This window comes from Nematostella vectensis, chromosome 7 (assembly GCF_932526225.1).
Source record: "Nematostella vectensis chromosome 7, jaNemVect1.1, whole genome shotgun sequence".
Taxonomy (NCBI): Eukaryota; Metazoa; Cnidaria; class Anthozoa; order Actiniaria; family Edwardsiidae; genus Nematostella; species Nematostella vectensis.
The window spans coordinates 10,609,728-10,637,218 of record NC_064040.1 but is presented as its reverse complement, the minus strand read 5'-3'; the positions used below and the strand labels follow the sequence as shown (position 1 = coordinate 10,637,218).

Genomic DNA, 27,491 nt, shown 5'->3' with positions numbered 1-27,491 from the left:
GATCCAGTTTTCCTTCTAGTTACAAAAACGATTCATAAATTTGCTAACATGTTTGCGTAAATAACACAATACGTAAAAGCAAAGCTGACCTTTTAAAAAAATGCCTGAAAAAGATGTTAGCTCCTGGGAGAAAGCAAACAAACAAAGACTACTTATGCAAATGCCTTCTACAGCAAAAAACGAAAATGTCAGTTATGCGCAAATGTAATGATTTTCAGAAAGCTTTATCAGCAAGGCTTATCTTTTAGCGTACATAGAATTGGAGCCATATTTTAATGATCCTATTAGCTTATGAGGTGCGAATAATCTCTCGAGAAACAGACCTTATCGAACTCTGTAAACAAAAACGCAGGAAAAAAAGCCGGCAATTGTCGAGTCATTTCGTGCCAAAGAGTCAAATGCCTTAGAAATGCTCGACTGTTTTTCGATATTTTATACAGTTAATGTTTAAAAAAGTGTTCAAATTTCAAATTAAGTTTGTTTTCTTCCTTATCACGCAATGCTCTATTGTAAATTATCCTGTACTTTCCATTGTTTGCTTTTAATAACAATTCCAATTTCGGTTCCTCACGGCAACAACACGTTCCATGAAAACAGCGGCGTTTCAGTTTATTCTTCCCTCTCGCAGTCACTTATTACTCTAACCTTACCGAAAGCGATACCAATCAACATTCTTGTACAGAGATAAGGGTGTCATTGACTAATCTGGGGGAACATCAGAGCAAAATTTTCACGAAATCCTTGGTAATACACTTGTAATGAAGTAAGACGGGCTTAAAATAGATCCCCATCAGAGAACGTTACCCCTTACTATTCTCGCCTCCTGAGAGCATAGTTTAAGATCTTCTTAAAACGGAACTTGGGTGAATCCGGGGCGCAATCTGCGCTGTTGAAGGTCAACATCTCTTGTTTTGATCATGACTTTATAACCTCGAGCCGAAGTGCGATCACCATTACCGAACACGGTCCAATCTTCAAAGGAATACAAAGCCAACATTTGTGTTTTAATAAAATTGATTTCCCATCGTAAGGTTTGCGGTATCTTGGTTTTAATCTCTTCCAACTGTTGATGTAAATGACAGCGCACTTCCGGATAAGTTTCTCCCGTGGTTTCACATGCAATGACTTCTGATTGTTTGGCAACAAGAGAAGCCGTCCTCATCTAAGCACCCAATTCCAGCGAGATCACTTCTTTGTTCGACGCATTCAGGTAAGGTAAATGCAGTAACCACAAATCTTCCAGAACACCAGCACAGTATTTTCAGTCATCCCAGAGTTTGGGGGAATTTGGCGCAGGTCTGGATGGTCTTTCCCTTGGGCTTTCGAATGACCCTAGACTTGTTCCTAACGGCGGTAAAGGCCGACTCGGTTTTCTTGGCCTTTCGTATTTACTATAAACAGTATCTGTTTTCCACGAATACGACGGAACGACCTCTTTTGAAGAGGACATTTTCTGCGAGGGTAGATAATTGTTATTGTTTATGGTTTTTTTTGAGGTCCACAAAAGCTGCGAATCACTGACAATTTCATGGCCAAAATCAGTTCGGTTTAATGGAGCCTGGAATTGCTGTGTCAAGAAGGTCCCATCGTCTTCGCAGTCTTCCTCTTCTTTAGATATATTAGAACACCCAATAGCTGGCAAGGGTGGCTTTCGCTGAATTTGAGGAATAGACACTTGGTTTTGGAATTCTTGTTCTTTACGAAGAAGTTTCAAAAGCGCTTCGGCTTCCGCATCCTTGGTTTTACCCCTCATTGGTATTCTCGTAGATTCCATTTTCTCAAGCCATGGAGATGTAACACCTCGATGTGCCTCTTCACGCTTGCCAAATTATAATACCCTGATATCTCTAAAGTAAAGTCTTCCTGGGTTAATAAGCTTAGGTCGCGGCTATGAAACAACTCAGCTTAGCTCCAGTAAGCTGTGTACATGTCTTGCGGAAAACCCATCTTTTATTCAAGAGACCACATGTCAAACTTGTCGATAAAGTAGCAGTTTTCACAGTAAGCTTTACAACAAAATGACGCGGCCTCACGTCCACTCAATTTCCCTCAGCATGAATTACCCTTGAATTGTTCATAGGTGAAAGTAATAGTACTCTTTAGAAGGCAATTAAAATGCATATTCTAAGCTATTAATGACAGTGGTGGGCTAAAATAATTTTAATGAAACCCAGTTAGAAGTGCAAATAGAGAGAAATTTGCAGCCTTTAATCCGTCTCCTCTTATTGTTCTGTGTTTTTGACTCTGTCAACACAGGCCTCTGATAGAGTGACAACAACTCCCTCTGCCGGTCTTTCAACAGAGAACATTATTTGTTTTATTTTTCTAACACTTGACGAAATTTTGTTTCGTGCAGCGTGCTGCTTACACGAAGACAGACAATAAGAGCGAACACCTTTTTTATCAAAGTTTTTATTCCCGTATCAAGAAGGGATCGTTCTCGAAAGAAAAAGTAATATCAGCTGTTATAAATTAGATTCCACTCTTGCTTCTGAATTCCGGTGTTAGTTTAAGATTGTTATTACTACGAATCTTTTAATTAATCTAAATGGTATATTTTAGAACCGAATTGGCGAAACTTAAATGTTTGGACCGGGTATTAAAAGTGTCTCGTTGCCGCCTTAATAAGCTGTTTAGTTGGGCTGTATAATCTCTACCATGACACTAAGGCAGATGTATTTGTGTTGGTTAGCTCATGTCTCGGCAGAGTTTGTCCAAGTTCTTGAGATAGCTTGACTCGTGTATTCAAATCCCTTTTTGCGCACACCTTTGCAAACAGTCAGTAATCCAAGAAAATATTTATCTCGGATAATCTTACAGTCAAACTTTACTGTGCCTAAAATATGGCTGTATTTGCAGCAAATTTGCAAAATTTACACTATGCTTTCTATTTCAACTCTTAATATTATTTCCCATACCCAGAAAACAGTAATAAGCAAATTAATTAAGGCTTCAGTAAACTTTCCACGTCCTCCGCTTTTAAATGAAAATCGACACGTGAGTAATAACCAAAAAAGACAAGAAAATTAAAGCCACATCCATTACGCCCCTATGACTCCAATCGCATATTATATTTCTTTTTACCTCTTTAATAAGCTTTTCGCTGTCACTCAAACCGCGATAGCCAATCATCAACCATCTGATTGCAATAAAATGAATGTTCGAAATGGTTTGGCCGACTACGCACAATTCGCCAGAGGATTTGAAAAGCCCGCATAAACAGCGCCAACAAATTAACCAGCACTGGCATTCACCAGTTAACTCTGCTTCATATTTTGTTGGCTTATTAGACGCCTTGATCGACTGACCATAAGAGATAGTAAAAAAATGTTGGCGAATAACTTTGGCGCACCTCCACACACGCGAACAGCGCCAGTATCATGTTGCACTTGGTTATGGGTAATTTTCCTAGAAATGCTGTAGACTGCTTGCAGCCGTAGGCAGTCTAGAAATGCTGGAGCTGTTTACACTATCACCCGCAAAAGCAGCCTTGCTTTCGCTTGGCTTATCACATAGAAAAATAATGTTTGATAAAACCCCTCCGTAAAAATACTGTGTACAAATTGTTACGTTTATGTTTCGAGATCTAGATAGTCTTCGAGAACGTTCCCTAAGTGGCCGAGCTACTGGCACATAGAGCATGCAATATCACTGACATTTTTTTCTAAATGTCAGTGCTGTTACCTCTAAACCAACTTTAACTTACCAGATTTAAGAGATGAACAAACCCGTCACCATATTTCCTGGAAATGAAACAAAAATAAGATGTAATGCAGTGTTTCTAGAAGGTGCACTCACTTCTGCGTTTTTGTTCGATGGTTTGACATCCCGATCCAATCCGTCGTTAAGCGCACGTATGTTCTACAAGAAAAGCCCTGCCAACAACATGGTAATAATCATAATGGATAGGTACCGAGACCGCGAACAGAGAGACCGCGAACGATCACTCGTCGTAGCGACTTCAGTGTTATTATGGAGTTTTTCCCTTTCATAAAAGTGATTAGACTTGCTCAGGATAAAAACCTTTTCCCGATTCCAAAAAAGAGGTGTTAAAAAGAGGGTGGGGGAGCTGTTTTAGCCGCTCGTGCCCCCCCCCCCCCCCCCCCCCCCCACACACACACACACACTCTGTTTCGCGACCTTTGTTTAACCCAAATGCCTAAAAGTCGCCCTTTCCCGCCCAAAATCTATCTACTTCTTCAAAAAAACTTAGAATAGAATATCAATCAAAACCATATCGATGTCGTATTTTTTATGAAGGTATCGATTTTTCTGTTCAATCTGTGTTTTACAATTCCGTCTATTTCGCACTTTATTTACAAAGCTCATAGAAATGTATGACTAGAAAACGACTTTATCAAATTCATCTAATTTATTCGCACTCGCTCGCGAGGCAAAGCAGAAAACATATTTTCATATAAGCTATTAATTTTATCACCGCGCAAAAAAAAAAACTTTTACCGTGCATAGCAAGGTAGTGCCTTTTTTCACGGAAACTCGTGTAAACCTAAATAGAAACAAAGTCAACGAAAGTTCTCAGCTTTTCATGATACTTTACTGACACCACTTTGCAAATACAAAGGGCATGATAAGAAAAGCCTGCTGTGAAATTGCTATATCTGAAATTCGAAGTTTCATTTCGGTTATCACAAATGAAATCACATCAACTTTCTTTTCCTGTTTTGTCATAAATGGTGATTTTTCCGGGTGTTGATGCATTCATCAAATAACCACTCTTAACTATTGAATAGAACACGTTCCGAAAGCGTAGCTTTGTTTGTCTAGAAACTGGAACACAATAAAAAGTTAGTGGTGCTCGCCTAGTTTCCTTCTCACATCTAAAACCAACGCAAACAAAATCTTGTTAAAACTAATTAAGAAACGCTCCGAAGCAATTGCTCTAAATTACATGAGGATTAAACATGCCAGCATCCGTGTTAGAAACGAAAACAAAAGTAGGGCATACAAAATTCAAAAAGTGCGAAATCGCTCTTTGTGTCAGAAAAAAGCGCCCGGGTTCACGCTTACAGAATGCCTTCCAGTGCTAAAAACAGCTTAAAAATCCTAGCTGACGTTCGTATGACGTAGAGGAATAAGCGGTTGTCGTTTGGTGGATTATTCGTTTAAGTCAAAATCACTTTAAAATGTTTCTATACATCAAGACTTTGAATAAGAGTTAACAGTTTCTCGTGGTGATTGGGTCGTTTGGTGTGACTGCTTAGAAGTACACACATCCCTGTACTTCAAGGAATTCCATCTTCAGAGGGGTGAGTCCACTGTAGCTTTTGTATCCGAGTCATAATCGGGATTTATCGTTTATTTGCGAGAGCGGGTTTTGGCAGTACAGGGGTCAAAATAACGAAAGCACACAGCACAAAAAAGCGACTCTGTATACTAGTAGTGATTGGGCGAATGGCTTTGCAACGCCGTATAATACCTATATAAAAATTGACCAAACATTTTAACTAAAGCTGTTAACTTTCACTTTTAAATGCTTTCTTACTGAAATGAATAACCTAATAGTGTCCTCTTATAGACAGAAAAGCAATCTTCATTGATAATTTCGAATGTCATAGGAAGTTACCATATTGGGCATCGGTATAACAAAGGTGCGGAAAATGTTTGCTGAATATATTAAATAGTTTATTTGAACAGAAAATACGTGATCAATTGTGCGACCAGCCGCTTCCAATGCTATAAACCTTTCTGCGAACAGTTTACTTCGAAGACTGTGGATCCCGGTTTTATTTTGATAATAAAAATCTATCTTCATTTTGGAAAATTCAAATCATTCATTAGTTTATGCTTTGGCAAAAGAATTTTTCATTTTAAATGTTAGTATATCTTCAATTTGAAAAATATCATTATCAGTTTACTACTTTATACTTTAGCAAAAGAATGGAGTCACATTTATTGTAGGATGGATAGAATTTCACAATGATTCAAGTGTATTTTAATATTGATGTTTTCCAAGAAAAGAAAGTACAAAATATTAGCTTTTTCTATTGACTACAACCGGTTAAATCAAGCATTTTTTTATGAAAGCCTAATGAAGCTTCTCATACACAGTTCGATGCCTTGCTATAGCATATCTAATACGGTGTCGAGTCTATGATCTCCCCTCCCCTTCCACACTACAACCACAATAAGAACCAAAAGACAAGGTAACTTGTCAAGTCGTGGATACTATCGATCGAATTGTTCAACTTAGTGAAGCAACGCAACACGCCCCCACAAAGGCACTTGCATTTGATGGTTTTGATCAAATCAACAACTAAAGATGAAAGTGATGTTCATGTTTTATTTGTCTGCAAAGTATTCCAATGACAAAATTATAGCAAATTATTCCTCGATTCAAAATCGCTTTCCTTCTTCATTCTGATTTTTTGCTAAAATAAATCCATTTTTTATAACCACGGAGCTCATATAATTCTTTCCATTGATCCTTTTTTCTTTTTCTTGTTCCCTTCTTTAGTCCGGTATTCCTGGAGTCGATCTAATTTTGTTACGTTGGTTGTTGAAAAATGCACGACGTCATAAACTAGCCCGTAAAACGTTTGTTCTGATTGGTAGGCAAAGATTTGTGACGTTAGAAGAATTCTGATTGGTTAGGTTTACATGTGAGTCATGAATGGGCAATGCTTGGCCCCCACAAAAACTCGTTCCTATGCAACGCGTATGCACGACTTTAAAATCACAGACAAGAGACGCACGGAGTAAACTGCTTCCTTATAGAAACAAGAAAGTCATTGTTGACATTTAATAAAAATCTCAGTTATTCGCTTGCTTTAGCCTCAGCAGTCTAATGCTAATGATCTCACAACTTCTGTACACCATGTGACTGTTCGGGAAAATAAATAAACGATTCAATAAATTACCAAGGTGGATAGCCAACATAGACAAAACAAGCGAAGGATGCATGGAAGAGAGGGGGCTTTCCAGGGGTTCCATAATTTCCCTTTTCTCTTCTCTTTATTTTGTCTACAAGTTTTACATTGTTTGGGCTTCTTGTGACAAAGTGACAAAAGTCTTCTTTTAGAGCATATCAAAAAGAGCGTCTTTCAAGGGGTGGGTAACTACGAAGGCCGCTCATATATGGGAACAGGTTTTGCAAGTTAGAACCCACCCATTTGCATGGTTTTGCCATGAAGTTCAACATGAATTTATTTTGTTTGGCCTTGGCCAAGAAGGCCAAAATCGGCGTTGTAAAGATATCACCCTCTACCTCAAGTCTAAAAATCCTACAGATCATATTTCTCAGACAATATTCATTAATGGTTTTTCTTAAGAGATTTATTCCTATCAATATGCGGCCTCATTAAAATACTGAGCACCCATAAGGTTCATTTATCTTTCCGTAGTTAATTTATGTAGTCTTTCTCAAATGGTTGCTGTTTTTCCCGTTTCTAAGCAGGCGCGCATCTTAAAATTCGTACATTCGTTTCAAGAGGGCTTGGAGGAAGTGTACCACGCTCACGCTAGCAGTATTTGTATTTCTAAGCGAGAGACTCATCCAAACAGGCAACAAACTTGACTGATCAATCAAAGGTAAAAAAAAAGCTTTCTTATTGTTGTTTTACTATTTGCAAAGTGTACAGAATTCAATCAATTCATTTATGTGGCTCTAACTCACAAATATTCAAAAAGATCGTTTTAAGATTCCCAAACAAGTTGGCATCTTTGTCAGCGTATTCCCCTTTTGCCTTTAAACATTTCACGCGAAAGCAGCTGCATTTTCCTAATCAGAGGCTTTCGATTCTCAAGAGTAATGCTTGAAATATCACCCACTATATCTTCAAATGAACTCCTAATTTTCAAAGACAATATGTTTTTTTATTCTTCACAGTTTTTTTTTTTTGTTCGAGAAGCGGTGATATTTGAAAAAAAACATCAACAAATTCAACATACATTACATTACATTACTTTCGTGCTATTTCTACATTTTATTTTAGAATTATAATATTACAAATAACAGTAACAATAGAGCAAAATAACCAATTTCTTATCATATCTTTAGGACTAACTGACACAAATGACAGGTGAAGCAAGATTTTTTCATGCTTTCTATTATGCCAAGCCAACTCAAATTTCAAAAACTCATATTTCAAAGCATTGTGTATTTTGAAAACACAGCCTGCGGTCGGAAATTAATAATTTCAATAAAATACTAACCGATGTTGCGAAAAACATTTCAGAGAAATTGTTTTTGAATTTTTTTAAACTGGTGATTGTAGGTACGCTTCAAATTCTCTGAAATGAGAAGCACGCCTAGGGATTTTAAATTCACAAGAAAAAAAACGGATGATAAAAAGGGAAATTACAAAAGCCTCCTTTTTCGGGCCTTATTTTTTCTTGTGCTTTTTCTTCTTGGACGTTTCATGGAACAATGGTCTTCGATGACGGTTTGTTGTCTATTTATAAGTGTTTACCATAAGACAATTTTGCAAAATCATTATGACTTCATTTATTGATAAAAGCATGGAATATGATATCTATCGAAAACAATTTACCTGTCAAATAGAGGTCTCCATCAAATTAGCTATTATTTTAGATCTTAATCTTTTATCAAAGAATAAAGAAGCTGATAACAAAATTCGCTTGTTCCTTCCGATAATGCCTTGGGCGGAAACAAAGCCTTTGTTAAAAGATCGAAAAAAAAAAAAGAATAACCAAACTCTATGAGTCTTATACTTAATTACTACCTTAAATTTATTCGGCACTCTAACTGTTAGCTATATCGCTGGGTATCATATGAAAGTCTTCAATTGCCACACAGGCGCGCCCCATGAGCCTTTGCTAGAGGCGTGCCAGCATGCTAAAATAAAGATAAGATCTCTGAAGAATCATGGATAAAAAGATAAGGAAACAGAAGTTCCAAAATTCCTCCAAATTCCTTATACATAAAATAAGTATTGTTAATAATTATTCTTAGGCTAATAGCATTATTTGTAGTATTAAGGACAGTTTTGATTTTTGTACTGGTTTTTAGTGGTTATGTAGTTGGACGTATCGACTTTTAATGTGAGGTCCCGGAAGCCTTCCTAGCTAGTTTTCAACATAGGGCATAACACTTGTTTTCCTCCTTTCTCGTCCCTGTGCTTTTATAGACTCTTTAAGTGAATGAAAGAAATGACTGAGACTACCTGGATTATCCATTTGACGTTAAACACGCAGAAGCATACAAAAAAAAACTTTTTACCTCGCTCCCGTGCATTTTGCTCTCTGAGAATAAAAGAAAAGACGAAAAATTAACAATTGACTCAACACGGAGGAAAACGTTACATGGCTTTATTTATTTGATAAAAAGGGGCTATTTTCGTGAGGTAAAATAAATAAATAAATGAATGTCGCCTAACGTCACTCGAATTTTGCAATCGTGTTGTTTCCCACGATTGCGAAATTCGACTGACGTAAGAGGCAAAATGTTGGTTGCACAGCAAGGGATGCGTCGTTCACTTGATTTCCTTTTTATTGTCTTCCTCTTTATTAATCGTAAATATCTCCATAACAATAATCTTAAAAACTATAATAAACTTGGAAATTATTTTTATGATTGCCTTTTATAGCTATATCCACCAATTTTAAGCCTCATTTAACCTGCTTATTCTCTCGTAATGTTGCCGAATTTTCCAATTGTCCGTCAAAGTTTTCAAGCCTTTCTTTAAAAAAAATGCACGTGAAAATTGAGAAGAAAATTGCATATCCACTTAGCTCATCAACTTACTTGAAAAACAATAGACTATAACACCTATAGGAGATTATACGACATTGAAAGATTTTAGGAAGATTACGAAACAATATGGTTTTGAATAAGGACATGTTTATTGAACATTAGAGCGCGAAATACCTCTAGCCGAAAGGAGCTTTTCCTCCGCAAATATTTTTAGCGTTTTAAGCATCGAAGATTAAGCCTATCAATGCAGCATTTTGTGTATGTAATAATAGTTATGTCAAAGACCCAATGCAAGAGACAGGATACAAGTCCCTAAATATAATAATAAGCAACAATAATTTTAATAGCTGAAAAAGTTCCTCAACTCCACTGGCTGTTCTCAGAAGAGTTGAACATTCTGGTTCATATCGTTATTATATACATAAGGAGTGTTTAAAACAAGTTAAATATCACGAATACTTAATTCCTCGCTACTCAAAATTGGCATCGTTATCCGCCTAACCGCCCCATATGATAATTTAAATGGGCTTTCTGCCGGTGTGCAAATCGCCGCAAAGGCAAACTTGTTAGCATGGGGAGTTTATAGAGACCGCCGATTCGCCACTTAGAATGTTGTCCCTAACATACCATGGCGATGGTAATTTCCTTTTACATTCAAACCCCAAGAAGCAACAGCGAACACCGTTACCGGCAGTGAGGCAAGCCTAATCCGCAACGTGCATTAATTGGCGAAGAATTAACCAAAAGCAACTATAACATCCAAGACAAATTAAATTTAGATGAAATAAGGTCTTCTTTTCTAGCAATCAAGTAATGTGAGCACATATTTGACGCCTTTTGTTCAGATATGAGAAGATATGAGACTCCCTTTACGGAGTAGGTGGCTTTGCTAGCTGCCATAAGCCATGACGTCACAATACAAATTCCATGGTTCCCGCCGAGTTTTTTTTTCAAGCACACCAGAAGGAACGTTTCATTAAGTTTCGTATGAGCTTAAATTACGCAGAGTTTATTTCTGAATTTTAATCTTTAAAGAAGACAGCGAGATATCGCGGTGCTGATATATGAATGTGTCGCGTCGTTTGAATGGCTTTCGAATGGTGTGGTCTTAGATAATGAGCCAGACGCGTAAATTCAGGAAAAACGAGTCACAGGCAGGCGCTTCCTTCCACATATCGGCGCCAAAAGCACGAATTAGCTTCAAATTTACAAAGGTACGATATAATTTCTATTGATTTTTCTATTATTTTGCCAGGCAAACAAGTATTATGTATAACTTTAAGAAACACCATGAAACAAATCTTAAACACTAGAATTTACAAATGCAGTAAAATAATATAGAATTGAATAATAAGGTCGATATATTTATTTCCAAAAAAATATTCCAAGTCATGAAAGAAATCCAAAGGATTTCAATCAGGTTTCTTGAATTTTGTCAATTGAGTTTTTGACTAGATTTATATAAACCATATTTCCTTTATACCACAAAGACGTCATCATCCTTTAGTTTAACAACAGTAGCTAAGCAGTTTCAAATTACCATAAAGCCTAGCACCTTTATGTCCTACTCTAGATAAATATCAGCTGAACTTATGCATTTTCTGAAGAAAATCGGGAACTCCTTCCTGGCTTTTCAAACGGCGCTTGTGTCAACTTTAAAGTAGAAGGATGTTTTGAAATACTAAATAGAATACTATGTGACAATATTAATTAACACGATTCAATTTAAGGAAATATTTTAGTTTTAGTTTAGTTTTCAGTGTAGTTGTTTGGACGAAATGTGACCTATTTTTGTCATTATTATTAGAACGTGTAAATATGACCTATCTCTCTTAATTGATACAAGCACACAAGACCTCAAACTTATTAAGATTTCATGACTCGATTGGTGGAAATTCGACTCGTTAATATTCTCTCAAAGAACAAAGAACTTAGAGCTACCTAAGCGAAGCATCTCCGTTTAGTATTCACGTTTGTCATAACAACATATATGGGCAACTTAATAATGCTCAGGGCATGTCAATGAGTGTGTGAAAAAGGAATTGTTTGCTTTTTGTCCAGGGGGCAATCATTGCTGAAAGTTGACGTAAAAAAAGTTTACATGGGCATTTACCGGTAGCTTTCGTCACTCACTTCAATATTTTTATTGCCTTTTTTGTTTAGCCATGGGATTGTTTCCAAAACAGTAGCCCTATTTCAAGAGCTGACAACTCAAGCTTTTCGTTCCTTCTATGTCAATTTTTTCATGTCCTTCAAAACATTTCTCACCTATTTTCAAACAGAAACCGAATTAGTATTTTAAACAAATTCCAATTTTAAATAGACATTAATTGTTCAGTTAGCCATATAGAACGTAAATTCGAACTTTTTTCCTTTGTCTTTTGTATTGAAACATCGGTAGATAGGGAAAAAGCGCTTAGTGCAGAACTATGTACAATTCTCCCGAGAAAGCCAAGCACTCTCTTTTAAACTCCAAAGCCATTAAATTGCGCATCTTTAATATTCTGACATTGGGAGAAGTTAATACTTGAGTAATTGTTTTTTAAGGCGAAAGGCGCGATGCGATGAACATCGCTTGAGCCAATAGCGGGGCCGAATGTTTCCTCTAAGATAATGACAAATCTGATACCTCGAGACTGTCACTTATATTTACTCAGGTGATACTGGACTAAAAAAATAGTCTTAAACATTACTTGAAAATTGCCTCTTTGATCTAATGTAAAACTTTGTTATAAAACATCTCCAAAACACCTATCCACGATGGTCAAGTCGGGAAAGTACCCAAAACACCTATTCACGGTGGTCGAGGCGGCAAAGTACCCAAAACACCTATTCACGGTGGTCGAGGCGGCAAAGTACCCGAAAGAACTAGTTGTTTGGATGCCATGGTAACAGTAATAACAATAGGAAAAGTGCACCTGTTTGGGGGTATTTAATTTTCATGGTTTGTGCATACAAGTGGGCCGTCCCCTCTCAAGTTTACGACTCTCAGTGAGAATGTTTCTTATTTGGAAAAAAAGCTATGTATAACGCTGATATTAAATCCGCCTTTGCGTTGTCAACTCCTGCTAACTAAAGAACGCTGCAAAACTCTATATCAAGTAGGTACTAAAAAACAACGGGGGCCCTTTGGTTCTTAAAAGCGTTGCGTTATACGGCAAGTAAGTGAAATACGAACATAATTGACTTCAAACTTCCCCAGTTTGATTAGAATGAAAAAAATCAGCGCGAGTGATTTTGCAGATAGCGAAGGGTGGCAAATTGTATTATTGGTTAGTTTATGACACTAAGAATTAATAAAGCCATGCTAAAGATTGTTTGTTGCGACTTTCTCTCGGATATTGCTTCCTTTGAAAATTATGTAAATAAAACTTTCTTCCTCCCGATGATGACATGGGTATAGTCGTTGGTGTTTCACGGGGTGTTAGCGTGTAAGATTTTCATGTAATTCTGACGACTGAAACTTTGATAATTTCAGGGTTACTACGCGGGAAAAACGCCTGATGTGTCAGTTAAATATCTCGTGAGAAAATCTGCAAGATGAACAATACTTGGGAAAGGCGAATTCCCCCTCGAAGCAAATTTAACGATGAAGAAGCAACTGGCGTTTTAAGGCTTATAGTAGAGCAGGAAAAGCTACTAAAAAATGCTACAGCAAGCCCAGTATTATATGCAAGTATTTCTCCCAAGAGACAAAAGAAGTTACCACCGATCAATCTGCGGTCCGAGTCACTTGATGAAAACGACTTTCAAAATAATCGGAGCCGAAAGTCACCAAGCCTGGATGAACCGGATATTCTTAACAAACCTACACTTTTCAAAGGAAAGGACTTTAGAAAAAGTAGCGACCAACATGGCTCATTGCCAGGCATTCCTAGCAAGGTTCCAGATATTTATTGTTCGCCAAAAATGGCGCGTCACAGAGAGCGGCCTCGTGGTTCTTACGGGCGAAGCCATGAAAATCTCCACGCAGACTGTAATAGAAAATCCAAATCATTAGAGTCTTGTGCAGATTTGAAAAACGCAAATAATAACGATCAAAGACCTAGTAATCCTATGTTTAAAGAGGATTTACAGAACGATAGTAATACGTATTACGCATCAAGTGACGAGATGAGTGGAGGGGAAGAAGTGGGGGCTATCGCGCCAGAACCGCCAAAACGAACAACAACACCGACATATATCAACTAATTGTATTCATAGAAAATAGCCTCAAGTCAATAACCAATAAAAGCAGAATTTAGATGAGATAGTTAAGTAAATAAGGTAGACGGGATTAAGAAGAAAAAATACCCCATGCAGAGAGTATAAATGCGAAGTAAACATTAGAAATATCTTATGAAGGAAATGGGAAAGCCGCTTGTACTAAGAGGATGAAAAGATAGCTAAAATACAGGAAAACCATGATTTTGAAACTTCAAGGGTAATATCATTTTTCTTTGGAAACAGTCAGTGAACAATAATCAACATTCGATAATATATTTCACTGATTGATTGAAAAAAAAGGAATATTATATATAGAACACATAAAACGAAAGAAACTTTTGATAGTAAAAAAATATATTGGTAATTAATCATACAACCCAAAACAAATGACGGAATTGAGATAAAGTCATGCTAACGAAGCTTTTTGACAGCAAAAACAGAGAAGTTTATTGACACTTACGTGAAGGAAAAAAGATCAAATACTCTCGCAATCTTTTTATCACGTATCTAAGATGTTTGAATTAGAAAAAAATACGAAGGAGTTGGCGAAAGGAAGAAAGCCTTATCGTGATTCTAAAGAAAATACCATTAATCCCAAATATATTATACTTATAATTTAAATATCTTCCGCTTCTTGGGCGAATAATAAAATAATAATAAAAAAAAACAAGCAATCCTTTCCTTTTTGTTTATTGTATATTTTAGCGGTTCGCCATCGTTTTTCAAGGCTTTTAATCGTCCGTCATAATTACAAAATACGGCTTATACTGTGTATTTTATGGCCAAATAAGAGCTCTAAAGCTCTATACCGATGTCTCGTAAAAATCGCTCTCTTGAAAAACAGAGCATTTCAGCACGAAAGTTCTTATAAAACAGTTTTTTTCCTACAAAATAAAAGAGATGAATATAGGTACACTATTGTTCCATTTAAAATGCAATAAAAATTAAGGACGGCCAAAGTGCAACCTTAGAATTTTATCAGGTTTATGAAAGATTTAAACCTCGCGTTCATGCGTTTGGCGGTAAGTTACGTAACCTTTTTTTGCAAACGTAATTCGATTAAAGATTCCAAGTCAGCCAGACTTTTGCGATTCTTTTTCTGTATTTCAAATGAAAATGTTAGAAGAAAACCATCTAAAACAAAGAAAATATCACAAACGTTTCCCAAAATCAGCCCTTGGAAATAAATACTTTATTACACTTGGGTTCACATTGATAAAAGTCTTGCGCTCAGGGTAATATAAAATAGCTGGATTTTTTTCCTTAAAAACAATGTTCGTATAAACACTGCCATGGAAAAACCGTTAAGCCGGTTTATGAGAGCAAGTGCCAATATTTTGAGTGGCTTGTTTGTCTTCTCGAAAGCTTGACAACATTTCAAATAGACTAATACACGTTTTTGGTCCAATCACAACTCCAGTGCTTATCGGCCTATTCCGGCCAATAAAGAAGGAAATTCAAATTTTGTTTTCTTGCAAAAAGATTTTAAAACGTAAACAATTTTCTGTTGTTTATCGCTTTACTTGAAGAATACGTGACATAGGTTTTTGAAAAGCATTAAAAAGGGTTATTTAATTTGAAGCTATATTCTTGGGAAACCAGTTAATTAGTAAATTGCAATCTTGGGAAAGCACTTAAAAAAGAACCCATGCAAGCACCTTTTTTCTTAATCTATTATGAAACATTTGCGTTGTTTTTGGTTAACATAAGCCATGTCAACAAATAAACTGGTATCTCAATTTCTCTAAATAATATATTTTTGTAGTTTAAATTTGGCATGTTTTCTGATACTCCCCTTTGTAATCAGATCACAAAAATAAATAACTAAATGTTAAATATAATATTGGAGGCTTTCTAGCGACTGCTCTCAAAAGAACTTTTCATAAATATAAGTCATGGATGTACGTGTTAGCCTAGGAGCGCGGCTTTGGCGGGTGAGAGAGACTCCTCTAGCTCCATTCACTAAAAACTACGGCAGTAACATCAGTATAAATAATATGTTTGTAATAAAAATACATAAGAGTCGAAAATATGACAAACTTCAATATGAAGACGGTTAATAAATACTCGAGGTTAGAATATTTTTTTATTTATACTGTAGATTGTTTTTTTTTTTTTAATTTTCTGTAGGGCAAACGCAATTCCGTAATTCCCTCTGAAACAATAGGGTCAGATACATTACGCTCGAAAATTTGACCATTATGCTTTTGAGTGTCACCCTACAATTATCGCCATTATGCTCAAAATTATGCTCGTGTCGTAGTAATTATAGAAGAAAAAAATCCCCTCCCCCTCCCCCCCATGCTCGAGTATCCAGCGTACATTGCGGGCGCTCCCAAAGGTCTTTACCGCGGGAGCGCCCGCAAAGTAAACTGGATCTTCGAGCATGCCCTCCCCCACTCCGCCCCCCCCCCCCCCCCCCCAAAAAAAAAAAAAAAAAGCTTAGAACGCAACATTTGTGTATTTATTTACTAAAAAAGTCAAGAAATCCACCAATAACAAGTTAACAACCAGGTTTATCTCAAATGATGTAAAAAAAAAAACATGTGCAATCAAGAGAGCATCAGTACATAGTTGACACAATTCTAACGGCTGAAGTTGTGACTGGCCATACTAGATACCACCGATTTGAGTTTTATTTATTTATTTAACATTTTACATTTCATTTTTTTTCACAAGGGCAAAAAGATCATTTTTTTACTATTACGATAAAATTATACTGAAAATCTTACCACTTCTGCCATCATTATGCTCGATGCTCAGACTATGCCATTATGCTCGATGCTCAAACTATGCCATTATGCTCGATGCTCAGACTATGCCATTATGCTCGATGCTCAGACTATGCCATTATGCTCGATGCTCAGACTATGCCATTATGCTCGATGCTCAGACTATGCCATTATGCTCGATGCTCAGACTATGCCATTATGCTCGATGCTCAGACTATGACATTATGCTCGATGGTCAGACTATGCCATTATGCTCGATGCTCAGACTATGCCATTATGCTCGATGCTCAGACTATGCCATTATGCTCGATGCTCAGACTATGCCATTATGCTCGATGCTCAGACTATGCCATTATGCTCGATGCTCAGACTATGCCATTATGCTCGATGCTCAGACTATGACATTATGCTCGATGCTCAGACTATGCCATTATGCTCGATGCTCAGACTATGCCATTATGCTCGATGCTCAGACTATGACATTATGCTCGATGGTCAGACTATGCCATTATGCTCGATGGTCAGACTATGCCATTATGCTCGATGCTCAGACTATGACATTATGCTCGATGCTCAGACTATGCCATTATGCTCGAAATTATGCCGGAAGGGGGAGCGAACCCCCCCCCCCCCCCCCATCCCACAACAGCCGAAGGTCCACTTTCGGTTCTCAATACCTACTGTTTGTAGATAAAACTATAAAGCATAAGCTAGATCATTCTGGTATGTAGCCAAATCGATAATAAACGTCCCGTGGAGATACTGCAAAGTCATAAAATAATCCCTCTTTGTTTTTCCGGGGGTGGCAAAATTTTCATCAAATAACTCTATCCCCCCCCCCCCCCGGATAAATTAAGTCTAATTTTTGGATTCCGCACACACCCAAGAAAAATCCTGGGTACAGGCCTGTAATGTATCTGACCCTTACGGTAAAGTGATGACTACAAGTTAGCCAATCAAAGCGCGCTATAAACGTTGTCATATAATAATAATCACGACCATTCTCCATTACATATCTGGTGAGGTCCTCTTAATTCTATCCTCTATATCTAAGTGGGAAAAAATTGACAAATCGGCCCGGTATTCCATCTCACGTGGAAAAAGCTTTCCAATGTTTGTTACACTAGTAGGTACGGCACAGGTCGGTAGACCTTGTAATCTGTTTATCAGCCAGACCGGTTTTTGTCAAGAGCCGGTAAAAAGGGTGCGTTGTTCTGTTGATTTGCTGTGTTTCCTCCTGCTTTATCCACAAACAATGTTTCGGTTTCGGAAACTAACTTGTCTAATTCACCTACTTTTATTTGGCTATCCTTTTTACCCTTACCACATGTTTTTCTTTCCTTTGTTTCTTTTTCTTCATTATCTCTATAAATTTTTCCTTTTGAGAAGGGAGACATAAATAGTAACGCGGTATTATCTTTGCTACCTCCAGTAGAAACGTTCTTAAATCTGGTACTCTTTTGAACTGAAAAGAACGGTTCATTGCATATTTCATCATCGGTTGAACTGTCGATTCCCCCGCCTTGGTTATTCTCTAGGCGGTTTGAAGATTTCTCAGACTGGACTTCAGCTTTGTCGTGTGTTTTAACCTTGCTATCAGTGCATTCCGAATGAGCTGGTTTCACGGAACTGTTCTCGAGGTTAACAAGTCCAAATCCAAGATTTAAAAATGCGCTTGTGAATCGCCTATCTCGCAAAGCGGCCCATTTTTCACTAAGAATCTTCATCTTTTCTTTCTCGGCGTTCAAAAGATGCTTCGTCCATCTTTTGCCCTTTTCAAAAGCAAAATCTTGTTCCTTTTTGGCACAAAGCCACGCGGCTCCCCATCTTCGACACTCGGTGCTATTTCCTGCAGACTTACAGCTCTTGTGGAATCTCATTACATCTCGATCACTGAGGTACGGGAAATTCATCGTTACTTCACCAATATCATCCTGATTCTCTGAATACTTCTCATCTTTATTGCTTCGCCTGTAAATATCAATACTACCTGTTGTCTTTGACCTTCGGAATCTCCTAGTTTTTTCTACTTTAGGGTCGAAAGCGATTGAAGCTGATCCGCCTAGCATGCGTTCATTCATCGGTAGAATTGTTCGATCGTGTACATCCGTTTTAGAAATTTTCTTTCGCTCCTTTGCAAGAGAAGCAATATTCCTCTTACGTAGCAATTTTTCCCGTTCAAATCTCATTCTATCTATCTGTAAGTTTTTAAGTTCATTCTGAACCTTTTGCAGCTCTTCCAAGTGGAAGTTATACTTTCGAATTCTTCTTCGCTCTAAATCGGCGCTTAGCTGGCGAAACTTCTCATCTTCAATTTTGCTTCGGAGGTCGAGCCATTCTGAAGGGTTTCTTTTTTCTGTAGTGTTAGCCGAGGTCAGAACAACAGTCAGCAAACTCGCTTCGGTTTTGATATTAATACACTCCGACATCATGTACCCTTGTTAATAGAAATCAATTGCTATAACTTTAAGTGACAATACTTGAAGTTACGGCACTTCAATTTGAAAACTGTCCACTTCAATTTGAAAACTGCTCACTTTAGGTGAATGAATTGAGTCAACAAAGTGATCATCGTTTTGTCGCCAAAAACATGTAGTGATCGCTGGGCACGATTCTTTTTGGTGTTTACCATCCGTTGCCATCAATAAAAAACAATCCAAAATTTGCATCCGTTCCCCAGGGGAATTAATATGCTTTTTACGGACAAAAGACTACCATCAACCTTTGGGTTTATATAGACAAAAGAAACCCTTGTAAGAATATACGCATGTTTAATAGCATTTTTGCACTTTACAATTCAACGTAGTACTCTTGATTGAATTGACGCTTGGCCAACTGTTCATCTCTTTTTGTACTTTCCAGTTAAGGGCTTTAATTCCCGATAATACCATCTTCACGCAGGTGACAGTAAGTTAAATTTGTGCACACGTGTACAACCATTATATGGTTGCATAGCCTTGAAGCAACCTCATTTACACCATCATGAAAAAGGTATAATCTTCAATAATTACAATCAACATTATTTTTTTCACGTAAAACAAGAAATTAAAGAACTGAATAAAAAACTTTAAGTGTTGCTGTAAAATAGGAAACGGCCGATTTGGGATAAAGTCTAGGAGACACTTAAAGTAACAAAACAATGTAAAAAAATGTAAATCTTCCTGCCTTCATTCATACTTCATTCATGTCAAATAAATAAAATAAATAAAAAGGAAACAATTTTTGGAAAATGGATTATATGCGCAGAATTTGATTTGGTTTACTCGACATGAAATTTCAAATTTTGAGTAAACATACACTCTGTTTCAATCCATTTCCATCGGACCGATCTGAGAAGTTTTTGCAACAATATTGTATTTATTTCAAAGATAAGCGTTCATTTAATAAACCTGAATAGTTATCTCGCATAATTTTGAAAGTTGTGTGCGTTCCGGAATAACACCAAATTACACTTCAACGGTGCAAGGATCTTTCGAATTCAGAGACACCCTACACTGGCTCCAGAGCCTCGAACGGCTCCTAAAACGTCAGCGCTGGCCACTACATAGAGAGACGTTCGAGGCTCTGGAACTAGGGTAGAGACACCCTGAATACGTTTGCAATCGACCCATCCCCCCCAATAATACGGACACTGTGCCTCAAAGACTGACTCTTTTATATAATAAATTGTGTCCGTTATATGAAGGGTTCTGAGAAGGTTTAATTTATAAGAGTTTAACAGTAGAATTCGAAATCGGTTCTTTGAAAAGTGTCCGTCACATAAGGGATGCTAGTCCAGGCGAAGACAGAATGTCAAGCGCAAAGAGAGTCCCAGGTCTCGACTGAAGGGATGCCTGCTTAATGGAGATGTTTCTATGAAGGTTTCATTTTATTTTAGTATAATGCTTAATATGTGCTATAATGCAACATGTTATCTTCCAATTGCACGAGTACTGTAAATTTGACTGTAAGAAGAAGAAAGAAGTATTGATTAGAGGTGTGCACTTTCACGAATTTTAGTATAAAAAGGGACATTCCAACAATGTATAAATATTGCGTACGATAGTAAAATACTTTTCTAGTGAACATTTATCCTAAGTGCTCGTTTTAGCGCTAAGCTTTTGATGAGCGCCTTCCCCCTACCAAGACAAATGTAAAAAATAATAATAATTATACTAATAACAGAATGCAAGGATTTTATGAAACACAATTTAGTTTTTTGTTGTTGTTTTCGAAAAACGGAAGAGGCGTACTAAACAATTTACGCCAGTTTCCAAGGCTAATCGACATGCTCTCACGTAAACCCGTGCCGTCGAATAGAACCGAAAGTTATCGGAAAGTCAAGTTAATGGATCTAATGGGTCTAAACGGGGATATAGAAAACGGCGGCAGGTTGATCCAAATTATCGTTCACAGCAGATTTAGTCACCGACTAGCGTAAGAGGCAAACTCTTAAATTTAATCCATCTATTTTATAAAGTTAATCCAGGATTCTCATCCCTTGGGGGTGGTCTGTGAAAATGAGCCTCAATTAGCGTCTAAGTGATAATTTAAGGTCTCAAGATCACATCATAGGCTTAAACATCCATTTGCATGGAAAGGCAGCCTCAAAAAAAGATCGAACTAACTGGTTCCAAAATACCTAGGCGACATGGCGATTGAAAATATGGCCAGTTTGGGATGAAAAACATAGGATTGGTTCCACTAAAAACAGCTGCTGAACAGAGCCAATTTTACGCAACACTGGGGCTTTGACACGATGTTGACAAATCATTTACTATAAACAATGAGCTTGACGACGCTCTAGGATGACTAATTACCGACCAAAACAGTTTGTTAAGAGTAAACACTAGCTGTCATGAGCAGAAATGATTGACTAGGACAAAATCAACTACAATTTCACAGTGAAACCGTTATGTCGACAAGAAAGGTGTACGCGAAAGAATGTACCAAGGGACATGGACAAGTTACGATGGGAAATATCATTGCGCAGTTGGAATACAATGGTAAAACCATGACAAACTTAAAAAGAAATCCCATGCAAGGATCTGCTTTAGTTAAGTCAGGAGTTATTTTGGACAAGAGCAACAAAGTCAGAAAAGGCTCTATGAATATTGAAGCTATGCGAAAAAGTTTGCAGAAACAAATTGAAAAGCAAAACAATGCCAAGAAAAACAAGACACGACGAATAGTAGAGAATAGGCCGAGAAAAGCATTGTCTTGTTATGTTGGTAGTGAAGGGGAAAGTGTAGGGACTTTAGGTGATTTGAGTACATCTCAGTCTAGAATTTCAAGCGCTAGAACACAGACAAGAGTCCAGGAATTCAATACTGGTATTACATTACCTGGAAAAGGTACCAGGGAAGAATATACCAGTACCAATGAAGAGGATAACAGTGGAGTTAGTTCTAAACAGCGTGGTAATATCTATAGCCGTCATTTAGATCAGGAGGAGTCAGAGTCGGTTGTTAATTCTACAGCGAGTGGTGGTGAAAGAAAACTGAGCTCTGTCTCAAGAAAAACCGTTGCATCGTCTCAAACGAGTACAAAAACAGCTATCAGAATAAGTCTATCGCAAGGAAATGTCAAAACGGCAAGATCTGATGATAAACAAGAAGAAAGAGAAAAAGAGAGGAACAAGAAACCGGAAAACGAGGAAGAGTTCATAAAGAAATTATCCGACCCCTCACTTAAATCATCCTTAGAAAAAATCATTCAAAAGAGAAGAAACAGTGTAAAGTTCGTTACGCTACAAAGTGGTGGAATCCGAGTGATCAATCACGAAGATCTATGCTCTGTTATCACGGAAGAAGAGAGTAAAATCTCAGTCTTGGAGTCGGAGGTTGAGCAAAGAAAAACACCTACCCTTGACACCAGCTCTGAAGCAAGTACAAGCAGAAGAGCCAAAGATAATACGCCAATGAAGGACAAGGAATGTAAGGGAAGGTACTCTCCTCTCGATCGGTCAAGTCAAGCAAGCGGAAAATCCTTCTATTCCATGGGTATCGCGAAAGAATACGACTCCACAGACCTATTCAAGAATAGATATACATCAAGAGATCTCTCCTCGGCGCTGTCTCATGTAAGCTCAAGGTCTGGAGTGACTCGGAAGTCTACACAAAAGAACAAGAAAGAAATCATGACTGAAGAAACTCGAGTTATTTTACCAATGTCAGCGAAGAAATACCGCCCTATATTGACGGCAAGTAAAGAGAAGCGACGAGTTAGGTCGGCATACTGCGCCAGTAGAAATAAGGAAGATAAATTATTAGATCATAGAGATATTGTACGGGACTTTTTAGTGATGTATGCTAAGGTGAAAACGGATAGTAAGAAAAAAGCGGACTTTATGCAGGAATATAAAGAAACTTGCGAAGTTCGCATGATGAGTGCGACACCCGAGTTTGTCGTCAAAAGTGCGATTGGTCAGTTCCTAACGCGCGCTTTCCCATCAGGGAAAACTGAATCGTATGATTTCGGCAAAGACCAGAAGTATGAGGACTTACAGAGAACAAAGTTACTGAAAATTAAGACTTGTATGCAGCAGCTGGCTAGTTTGGCTTGATAATAATAATAACCATCGACTGGATAATTACTTACCATGAAGTATCATCACGTAAAAAAGGCTTGTAGAATAGGCTATAAAGGGAAGTAGAGATAGAAGATAATGGACAAATATAATTTAGACTGGGATGTAAGAATCTTGAGGATTGGATCAATCGAGTCGCATACTCGAGTCTTAGCTCTATATTTTAATTTCATAAAGTTAGCAATTTATATTTTTAAACGCTTGCAAACTGCTTTTTGGATGAAGTGTGTTTCTAGAGAACTATCGATCACTGAATATTATTATACACATCAGTTTGTTACGTAATCTTTAAGCTTTTATTTTGAGGCATGCAAAATTAGACCAAAAAAATATGTTTTTTTTTTCATTTCTCCACCACATTACAGGCCCATTCCCAGGTTTTTTCTTGGGGGGTTGCGAAATTCGAAAAAGTAGACCTGATTTTTGACCACCCCCAAAAGAACAAAAAGGATTTTTTATGCCATTGCTGTATCTCTACAGGACGTTTATTATAAGATTTGACTACAAAAAAGAAGTTTGACATACCAGAGTGGTCTAGTAATTCCTTTTTTTATATAATTCTTTTATGCTTTATAATTTTGTCTTCAAATGGCAACTTTCCTGCGTACCAGAAGTGGACTTTCTGCCGTTGTGGGGGATATGAACGCACCCCCCTGGGTAATGGCCTGCATTATTCCTTTTTTAGAAATTTTATAGAGTTAAATGTATGTACAAGCCTGCCCATTCCTTTTCACTTTTAATAATTACCTGTTTGATTGAAAGGTTTTATGCATTGTGTTGTTTAAAAAAAATCCACATCACCCATGGAAGGTACTTGAGATTAAAAAAAAACCAATACAATAAGCAGCACATTGCAGTAAAATTTTGTCCTTCACGTTGGGAGTTGAGCAATGAGCTAATCAAAAGTCCTCACAAACATTACTGTTATTATAAACAGACATAAAAACAGGGTATTTTTGTTCAAATTCTAGGGGTTGGGGCGGCAAGGGAAGGGTTGTCCCATATCCTATGGATGACGTCTGAGAAAGTCCCCTCTGTATGGGGAAAAAGGGTTTTTACCTTTTCTGGAATCTCATAAAATGCATATTTTGCGCATCTCTAGATTGTCCTAAGGTTGGAAGCCAGGCCTTGAACCTGGTGGGTCAGTACCCCTAACCCCCCCTCCCCCCGCCTGAGGGCTGAAATAATAAACAAAACGTCTTTTATTTTGGTGTCCCCACTCTGTACCCTGCGAGAAAACTTTGATCTGCTTGATGCCTATCTTTTTTTTTTAATTTCCTATTTTTTATTTCATATATACACCCACATAAATAATTGTACAAAGGTTCAAAAGCAATTTTAAGAAAAGATCAACACTTCAGTTTGAGGATTTTTGAATATTGGTTTTGTATTTTTTCCAAAAAAAACTTTGTAATCGCTAGCTTGGTGGTATCCCTGTGGTTTAAGCGGTAAATCTTCTTTTGATCCTTGACTATTGTTGACCCCAACTAACCCCCATTAGCATGTCGATTTCAAAACATAAGGCGGAAACAGTGGACATGACGGTAGATTTAATTGATTCCACCCGCGATTCTCTTGCAGTGAGAAGCGCCGCTTGCAATTAACCACTCAAATGCGAAATATCTCAGATGCCAATTTCGTCTGAAGTCGTACCCACAAAATAAAATATTCTATTTCATCTTATCTCAAGATTGCTTGGTAAAGGGAGAGAAAAGTTGGCTCACCTGATAGACGGTCGACGGTTTCCATTCCTTGTCCTTTGAATATAATAAGTAGAATAACGCAGAACCATTCGTGCCATAAGTACATAGAACCGCGTGTATCGTGTTGTTGTGAATAGTTGTGAATGAAAGTTGACACCTCGCCCCAGTCTTAAACAACAAGGAACGCCTAGAGCTTAGGTTCAAAGTTGACAAAATGGCTGACGACGAGCGAGACGACGTAAGTGGTTCAGAAATATTGTTTTTCTCTAGTTATTATTCTTTTGTAGAATTATAAACGTTATATCGTAGAGATTATGCATTTTTTAACTTCAGAAATTCTCAAGCGAGGAGGATATGGAGACAATATGGAAAGAATTGAGCAAATCCGTTCGTGAACCGTCACGACTGATAACGGTGTATCTGGGAAAGGATGAAAACGGTACGCAAAGCTCGACCACACGACAACAACAATATGTTATCGCTTTAGTATTTCCTGTGTTTTAAGCTACGAATAATAATAATATTCTGTTATTTTATGCGGGAAGATTGGTTTGTTATGCTTTATCATAACTAACTTAAACGATAACAAAGAATTTCACCTTTAAGAAATTAAAAAAAAACAAAAGGAGACATCAATAAAACCGAATTATATATATTTTTTAAATCAACTGATTAATTAACAGTTTTCCTGTATGTTGCTTTTTGTGGTTTAAAATCTTATCATGGTGTGATCCCACTATTTTTAAATCAATCAAAACATAACATAGTTCCCTTCCCTGGATTTTATTTGAATTTTACTCTGAAAAAAATTCCTTTATGCTTCACAGGATTTGGTTTCAACATCAGAGGAGGGATAGACCACCCTCATATTGGCTGTGACCCTGGTATCTTTATAACAACTGTTCGTGCAGATGGGGCTGCAGGAAATGATGGTCGACTTAAACCAGGAGATAGAATTCTAGCTGTAAGTGTCCTAACAGCTGTTGAAGAATGGGTGAAGCTCTGAAATTAAAACAAAAAATATGACTTAGGAGTAAACAAAAATGTTAGGTGATAAGAGTGGTGGTGGTGGTGGTGGGGGTGGGGGGTTGTGTAATAGGGGCAGAGGGGAGGTAGTCGATGAGGGTTGGGGAGAAATGATCAAAGCGGACTCATGATGTAATGTCCTTAGAAGGAATTTGCCATGCAAGCCATGGTAAATGATAGTTTTTAAAACAAGATTTACTGATAAGAGTTCAGTAAACAGAGATGTCATAAAATGGTTTAAAAAAGAGCCACGGGTACCCTACTGAATGATTTTTGTCAGGGAAAAGCAAATGGATAAAAAACCTCATCTAACTACCCTCTCAGTGAATATCATTTTAAAGCTGTTGGTAATTTTGCACTTGTGGTTGTTGTAAAACTACTGTTACCTTGATCCTACAGGTCAATAGCACAAGACTAGACAATGTCTCTCATGAGCAGGCTGTCAGAGCCTTCAGGGTGTCTGAAGATTACGTCTCCCTCCTGGTAGAGCAGGGTGCCGAAGCTGAAATAATGGTATTTTTACTGTGAATACATCTATTAAAAATAACATTATTGCCACTGCTTATTGTAAAACAGCAGGTTAGCCTGAGAAGCATTTCTGTGGAGTTTCAGAGCAGAGAAAGACTAAAGCTTGAGAATGTGCAAAATTTGCTATAGCACCCCCTCCCCCCCAAAAAAAAGAAAGTTGTTGTGACCAAACTCTTCATAGTCGAACTTTCCGCTGAAATTGAAAGAACATTAACTACATAGAATATAATTATTCACTCTGACGTTTTCTTTTTATACTTTTACATGATTCAAGGCCAATGTTAAGTTACAATGAGATTTTTCTATATCATATGGTGATCTACCCTGCGTACCAGAGCCTCCAAACTTTCCTTGCCCAGCGACAAGCAAAACAGCATTTTGGCTGAGCGTCACTGGACGAGAAAAGTCTGCTCTGGGACCCAGAGTTATGGTGATCCTGATTCAGGCAAATACATCATATGTTAAAATATCTGCTTAGAATCCCCCCTTAAAACTTTTTCAAATTGTAGGGAGCTCAATACTATCCAACCACCCCTCGCACGCCCAAGAGCCCTGGCGTGGGAGTCTCGGACCAAGTGGATTCCTTCCCGCCATCTATACAAGTGAATGGTGAGGGTCAACACAAACCTGACGTTGTTTCTAAAGTGACAGCATTCTTTGGTACCACTGCTGGGGCATTATCACTTGGTATTGTGGCAGGAAGCTTAGTTGTTTTTGTTGGACTTAGAATATATAAATCTGGAACAAAATAAACTCTACAACTACAATGCCTTTTCCCAGGTATTATTTGATGGACCATTCCCAGTCATTTTGTTGTGGGTTTTAAAATGATTTGTGGTTCTGAAATGTTATACCATCGAATGTCATATAAAACTCCTCCAAAATGCTTACATTTGTATAAACAAATATTTCTTCTGAACAGTATTATTTGAGTTTTGTGCAGTAGATTATCCTTTGTAATTTAAAATTAGTCACTTATCAGATGTATCAAGAAATATGTTTTACGGTAAAGTATGTATTTTTTAAGACTTTGTGAAATAAATTATTAATGAAAA

The 27,491-nt window shown here is 37.4% G+C and overlaps 4 protein-coding genes and 1 long non-coding RNA gene across 8 annotated transcripts in view; 3 read left to right on the top strand and 2 right to left on the bottom strand.

Annotated features, from left to right (window-relative positions):
• Window positions 1-25,012, bottom strand: part of LOC116602320 — a 27,492-nt gene extending 2,480 nt beyond the window's left edge. The window contains exons 1-2 of the long non-coding RNA XR_004290377.2: window positions 24,904-25,012; window positions 3,707-3,743 (exon numbers count right to left, since the gene is read on the bottom strand). This is a non-coding gene — a long non-coding RNA (uncharacterized LOC116602320). The remainder of the gene's footprint in view (window positions 1-3,706; window positions 3,744-24,903) is intronic.
• Window positions 332-14,553, top strand: LOC116602319. 3 transcript variants are annotated; one of them, XM_048730605.1, is made up of 2 exons: window positions 332-1,210; window positions 13,152-14,553. In XM_048730605.1, the coding sequence occupies exon 2, from the start codon at window positions 13,214-13,216 to the stop codon at window positions 13,862-13,864; it is 651 nt and encodes a 216-aa protein (XP_048586562.1). In that variant the 5' UTR covers window positions 332-1,210; window positions 13,152-13,213; the 3' UTR covers window positions 13,865-14,553. The 3 variants fall into 3 exon arrangements, with proteins under 3 accessions (XP_048586562.1, XP_032219605.1, XP_048586563.1); XM_032363714.2 differs by lacking the exon at window positions 332-1,210 and adding an exon at window positions 4,756-5,267; XM_048730606.1 differs by lacking the exon at window positions 332-1,210 and adding an exon at window positions 7,415-7,548.
• Window positions 16,322-19,268, bottom strand: LOC5518904. Its single transcript, XM_001638837.3, has one exon. The coding sequence runs from the start codon at window positions 19,041-19,043 to the stop codon at window positions 17,778-17,780; it is 1,266 nt and encodes a 421-aa protein (XP_001638887.1). The 5' UTR covers window positions 19,044-19,268; the 3' UTR covers window positions 16,322-17,777.
• Window positions 21,169-24,019, top strand: LOC5518958. The gene has a single exon (XM_001638779.3). The coding sequence runs from the start codon at window positions 21,506-21,508 to the stop codon at window positions 23,153-23,155; it is 1,650 nt and encodes a 549-aa protein (XP_001638829.1). The 5' UTR covers window positions 21,169-21,505; the 3' UTR covers window positions 23,156-24,019.
• On the top strand, window positions 24,990-27,491 carry LOC5518905 (protein lap4). 2 transcript variants are annotated; one of them, XM_001638780.3, is made up of 5 exons: window positions 24,990-25,120; window positions 25,216-25,321; window positions 25,710-25,846; window positions 26,308-26,421; window positions 26,946-27,491. In XM_001638780.3, the coding sequence occupies exons 1-5, from the start codon at window positions 25,097-25,099 to the stop codon at window positions 27,186-27,188; spliced, it is 624 nt and encodes a 207-aa protein (XP_001638830.1). In that variant the 5' UTR covers window positions 24,990-25,096; the 3' UTR covers window positions 27,189-27,491. The 2 variants fall into 2 exon arrangements, with proteins under 2 accessions (XP_001638830.1, XP_048586564.1); XM_048730607.1 differs by having other exon boundaries at window positions 25,082-25,120; window positions 25,210-25,321.